This window comes from Cryptotermes secundus, unplaced genomic scaffold (assembly GCF_002891405.2).
Source record: "Cryptotermes secundus unplaced genomic scaffold, Csec_1.0 scaffold620, whole genome shotgun sequence".
In the NCBI taxonomy this organism is placed as follows: domain Eukaryota; kingdom Metazoa; phylum Arthropoda; class Insecta; order Blattodea; family Kalotermitidae; genus Cryptotermes; species Cryptotermes secundus.
In genome coordinates, this window is record NW_019723312.1 from 490,330 (window position 1) to 496,329 (window position 6,000).

At 42.4% G+C, this 6,000-nt stretch overlaps 1 protein-coding gene across 3 annotated transcripts in view; it reads right to left on the reverse strand.

The window, feature by feature from the left end:
- LOC111861811 (proton-coupled amino acid transporter-like protein pathetic) overlaps positions 1-6,000 on the reverse strand; it is a 60,998-nt gene that overhangs the window by 53,575 nt on the left and 1,423 nt on the right. The window contains exon 1 of one of the 3 annotated variants that reach the window (XM_023846694.1): positions 5,155-5,246. The exons of 1 other annotated variant lie outside the window; for it this stretch is intronic. In XM_023846694.1, the coding sequence (XP_023702462.1) occupies positions 5,155-5,187 (33 nt within the window). In that variant the 5' untranslated portion in view covers positions 5,188-5,246. Of the gene's footprint in view, positions 1-5,154; positions 5,247-6,000 lie in introns of those variants that run through there. One more of the 3 variants, XM_023846695.2, reaches the window with a different exon arrangement.

The following is a 6,000-nucleotide window of genomic DNA, read 5'->3' on the forward strand; positions in this document are numbered from 1 at the left end:
CACTGACAAGGAAAGAACCCATATCCCGCGGAAAGTACGGATACTTATCATCATCATCATTGACAAAACTGACATTTTTTAACCATCCACTCCTTAGAAGATTCTGACAGATTGGATCTGGTTCTCACTTCTATGGATTTCTTAATATTATTGTGGCATGTCGACGCGTTACTAGGCAACGACCGCAAAATTGGCAACTATACAACATCCGTTGTTATGGGCTCTGCAGACAATCATGTTTCCACGGTAATAACTGAACTGCAACAGAAAAAGAAAACGGTGTTTTCTGTGCGGCGGGTGCCGAGAAGTTATAAGCAGCCCAGTTAGGAGTTAGTTGGTTGGTGAGTTAATAACTCGGAGGACTGCTGTGGTGAGAACCGGGCACCTGAGGCCGGGGACAGTTCGGGAACCCAGAGGATGGGGAACGTACGCCGTTGGAAGCCGCTACTAAACAACAGGAGTGAAAATGTGACTGTGGACACTACTGTGCGGGTAACATCGAACTGTAAAGTGTAGTTACACGCATCAAAGAGACCAGTAAATCCGATCATGAACCCAGAACTCCGTTTGTAATTACTCACAATACGTAACAGTACTTTTTCTATAGAGCATGGTCGTCAGCCTTGCGTCCAACCCCCAACTTGGAGGACCAAGTCCCTGTATTTATGACGGTTACGTCTACTATGTTATATGTATCACATCTTGGTCTGGTTTCAGTAGTAGCTGTGTGTATCTTACACTTCTCTGTGTTTTGCTTCTCATCTGCATACGGTGGGCATAGCAACAACAATCCGGCTAATACAACATGACAACGCGGCGCGCCTGCTGAATGTTTAACTAATTTCAGAATGGCGTACTGAGGCACTGCTGCACCTTAATTGGCTTTACTTACGCCTCATGACGGCCACATGTAAAAACAGACAATCGTCCGCCATATGCATACTGACGTAACATTGGCCTATGACGTACATCCAGCACAAGACTCGCGCATGTGCAGTAGTATGTTGGAGTGGGGTGTGTTCCCCGCGACCACTAGGAGAATGATGCAACACCACGTGGATCTACTGCTTTACACTTCCATTCTTGGGCAATTGACCCCACTATCTTGGGTTCGCATAAAATTACAGTAAATTAAACAAGTTACTCAAATAAGTTGTACCTGCGAACGGTTACGTTTACGTCATGGGCAACTTCCACATTTTGTAATCATCAATTGAGTCTATGGAAGAGGGGCGGCGTGTGCAAGGGAAATAATAAATGCATACAGAATTTTGGTTGTTAAACTTCAGGCAACGAAAGAGACCACATGGGAGATCATGAGAATAAATGGGACTATAATATTATATGCACATCCGTGATTGTAATGTCTCGGGATAGGTTATATCTGCTTTTCTGGCCGCATGAGTATATTTACAGTGTAGACTGCCATCAGACCAAGATCCAAATACAGCCCCCCAAAAACTGCAGCAACACCTCAACTCACTCCAAAACCGGATGGAACAATGGAAAATCAAAGTAAATCCAGCAAAATCCTCCCAGATAACATTTACATCAAGAAGAGCTGTCTGCCCGCAAGTTAGTATCAACAGCACCCCCACACCCATCAAACAAGAAGTTAAGTATTTAGGACTCCACCTTGACGAGAAACTAACGCGGAGGACGCATATAGAAGCTAAGAGAAGACAACTAGAGCTCACAACCATAAATATGAATTGGCTAATCGACAAAAGAACGCAGCTATCTATTGAAAACAAAATAATCCTATACAAAACGATAATAAAACCAGTCTTGGCCTCTGGGATAGAGTTATGGGGATGCAGCAAACCTTCCAACACAAAATTCCACAAACGTTCCAATCCAAAACGCTAAGAAAACTCATTAATGCTCCCTGGTACGTATCAAACGCTACCTTACACAATGATCTAAGCATACCATATGTAACAGAAGTCATCAGAGCATACGCGGAGAAACACAAAAACCGGACCACTCAAAACAACGAACTAATAAGAAAACTCTCCAACCAACCAGCAATAGAAAGTCGCCTGAGGATCTGATTAGATAAGCACCAGAGAATCATCGGAGGATGATATCTGCTTCAATACTACACACACCCATCCCTTCTACTAATTACTCTATTTATGTATATATATTTACAGTGAAGACAATGCAGACCCCTCACAGTGAAGCGCATTACAAGATCACACTCTGTAGGAATAACTGCGTATTCTTCAGAAGCTGATGGTCACTCAGCTGGTCGAGAGCCTTCCGTTTTATTATCATCCTATCTATGCCAACGTCTTCTAATCCGTGCCTTCTCTTTAGTTTGGAAGAATAAACGCCTTGTTATGTAGTCCTTATCGCGCTGACTGCCATAATTGTGACTTCAATACAGTGCAGTTTGCCATGAACAGGGATGTGTTAGCCGCCGGCTGCAGCTCTTCACTAAGCGCATCGAGAGAAATTCTGCTCCATGGAAATGGTTTGTTAGTTGGTTACTTTGTCGCATGTAATTTTATTCCGTCATTTAATTGGTGAAGATACAAGTTAAGCTACTGGCTGGACGATCGAGAGGTCGGAGTTCCAGTCCCGGTGGGGGCAAGAATTTTCTCTTCTCCACATCGTTCACATCGTTCACACCGGTTCCTGGGTTCACCCAACCTCCTATCCAATGGGTACAGGGGGCTCTATCCCCGGGGGTAAAGCGGCCGGGGAGTGAAACTGACCACTCACCTCCAACTAGTGCCGAGGTCAAGAAAACGTGGATCTATACATCCACTCCCCCATACGCCTTCATGGCGTAGTGCTTAATTAGTTAAGCACAGGGACAACTTTAACTTTTACCAAAGTATAAACTGTATAAATTCACGTCTTCTGATATTCCTGTGAGATTACATTTCTGAAGTAAAGTCTTGCCACTTGACGAATTAGGCCCTCTCATTGAAATTTAATTCCAAAGTACAGTGTTTACCCCAAATTTGGCTTGTAATGAATAACCGTGCCCATGGGGCCCCAATCTCTGTAAGAAATATCCTGAAACAACTTTACGTGTCACATAATACATGCCACGTTTAATAAGAAAATACTGTTATCATTGTTGTTGTTGTTGTTGTTGTTGTATAGTGTACTAGGTGTATTCATGACCAACTATCGCTAGGTCAATAAATGGTAAAATAAATATTGGCTCAAAACGTTTAGTCGGTTGAAAAAAAAATAACATACGGTTTCTCAGAACAGTTTTATATACGCGTTTCTGGTTGTATGCATAAAGATTTCATCACCATTATGCAATAATAAAAACCTACACATAAATTCCTTTTACTGCTTAAATCAGCACTCGAAGATTGCAACTTATTGAACTGACTCTAAATCTGACACAAAACACGAGACATTCTTTTGTTTTCAAATTCTTTCTTCCAGAAAAATCGTTTCTAGTTCACTGCGTATTGTATTGTTACGTACATGGACATAAGAACTCCGTCCTCAAATGCGCCTTCGAAGTTTTCATTTCCGGTGTTTAAATTTTTTCTTGCATCGATTTTATTTAAACCCCAATTTCCTCCTCCCCACTGCCACCGCGATTTACTGCACTAAGAAATGGGCCTCGCAACGCTCGTTTAAACTGAACCATTCTCTTCCTTGTTAAATGCTCTGGAATCTGATTTCTGATGCAACCTAAACAACATTATACGTACTGAAACATATGCAACGCGCCTAACTAAGGGCAATAATCTCATTGCATCTGCGCGTGGGGGCAGCACGCGACGTGGCGTAGAATGATGCAACTGTAGAGCTTCATGTCAAAGCCACCGAAAGTATACCACAGACTAATATAAATGAACATTGATTTTCAGTGAATCGATGTCAGAGCGAAGGTGTGTCACATAACTGACCTATGTTAACCTCTCTCTTTGCCGTAATTAATAGCAATCGATAAATGCATCATATCGAACACCACGTGCTGTGTTGGCATTGCTTGAAGAAACAATAAAATGTCTCAAAATGTTACTAGAATGTTACTATTTCCGTAACGAACTTGGAAAGTTGCAGGCCATTGTTGACAATGTAGGGATGGGACTTAGAAGCGATTTCACGTAAAACTAAACTGTATACGAATATATACTCGTATATGAATATGGAAATACTGCTATCATCTCTTCNCCCCCAAATTTATTGTGCCACTATTGAAGAAAGTAACTTAACCGGTCAGGAGGACATGGCTAATGTATTCAAAGATCAACTGTTGCCATTCGTATGTTGGTCTTTACGCCACGCTGCTATGCCACATATGAAAACGTGACTTCCCTCACCGACTGTTTTACTCAGAATTTCGGAAACAGATACCGGGCGGAGAGAAACATAGCAAGTTTCCAATCATGAACAATTGAAAAGACAAGAATAAAATGTTGTCAAAGCAAAAAGATATTCTCATATATACAATAAAAAAAACATAAGCATAAATCGCTACTGAAATTCTAAAAATTATTTCCCAACTCCCATAAAGTTTCAAAATGCTGACGGTGGGTACAGCGACATAATTTTTTGTGTAAGTTTTCCTAACCCTCTAAACCCAAGTCATAGCTGTATGTACCATATGCTTTAAAATTAAGTGACTCTGTATTCTGTCCACATGCTACACCTGTGTCGCGTTTGGTCATTACGGGGACGCTGTGTTTCCTGTGAGGTACGAATTAATATTTGTATATATATCGTTTAGACGAATTTCAGGCTTTACGCAACTTACCGTATTAACATCAATAAACAATTCGTTCACGAACACCCAGGCTAATGGACACTGCTCAGGTCCTGAATAATTTCCCTGCATGAAACTGACCTATCAGGCAGTCAGCTTGGTACGTCCCTACCAGTTTCGGCGTCTCCGTCATCCCTTGGAGGGTTAACAGCATTTCCATTGTAGACACAAAACGCGTGGTATTTTAGTTTCCTCACTTACTGCAATGTTTCTCCAGCCCGTGCAATCCATAGCTTACACAGCCGGGTGAAGCTGCCTACAGTACATCCGCATCGATTTTTAATACCAAGACCTTAAAATAACTGCCCTCAATTCGCTTCAGTATATACATAATTACGGTACAGCGCAATGTTGGCACCTACTACGGACATCGTAACAAGATACTAACGGTAAGACATACGAACCCTGGTAGCTGTTGCTCTTGAAGGCGTGGACATGTGGCGATTCCGCAGTCCACGGACGCTCCTTGCTTCCACCAGCGCCAACAGACGAATCGCTTGCAGCTCGAAGCGACGCCGACCAGAAGGAAATCGCGGTTAGCATATTCTGTGGTTGGCTCCCGTTTTGTGGGTGTGTAGGAGCTCTCAGCCAATCGCAAGCAGGAATCGTAGTCCTCGACTTCAAACGAAAGCGGCCAGTCGCAAGTAGGCAGCTGTGTCACACATGTATGGGTTCGAAGCCCGCTTAATTTTACGAGACGTGAGGGTGTACCATGCGCCACGGGCAACCTACTTGTTTATTCTAAGGTGTCCGTTTCCGGTATCGGGTGGTCTAGGCACCGTAATTCTGTGTGACTACAAAATAAGGGGTTCACCCTTTGGGGGAGAAATCTGCTTGTGGGCGCTTCTTGCAGGTGTTCACTCCTCCTTAGGAGCGCACGTACAAAAGCCGCTATTTGCTCCACTGTTAGTGATTTTTTACTTGGCAGTTCAGTGCGTTTACCGGCTAAAATTTCTTCAATTTTACAAATTTGTTCATATCCTGGATTCTTTAAAGAATGCTGTGTACTTTTTCCTTTACTACTTCACCAACTCTTCCAGGAACCGAATTCAATTTGGAAACAGTGGTTTTGAACAAACTTAACGACTGATACAAAGTAGTATTGCTATTGCTTGCGTCCAGTGAGGAAATGGCGAGTGGAAGATGAGAGAAGTGAGCAGATATATAGGAAAGATTAATTTCTACTTCTGCGTTTTTTAGTACATCTTGGGAAATTTGAATTGATGCTGCACTTTTGGGATCAGATGTAA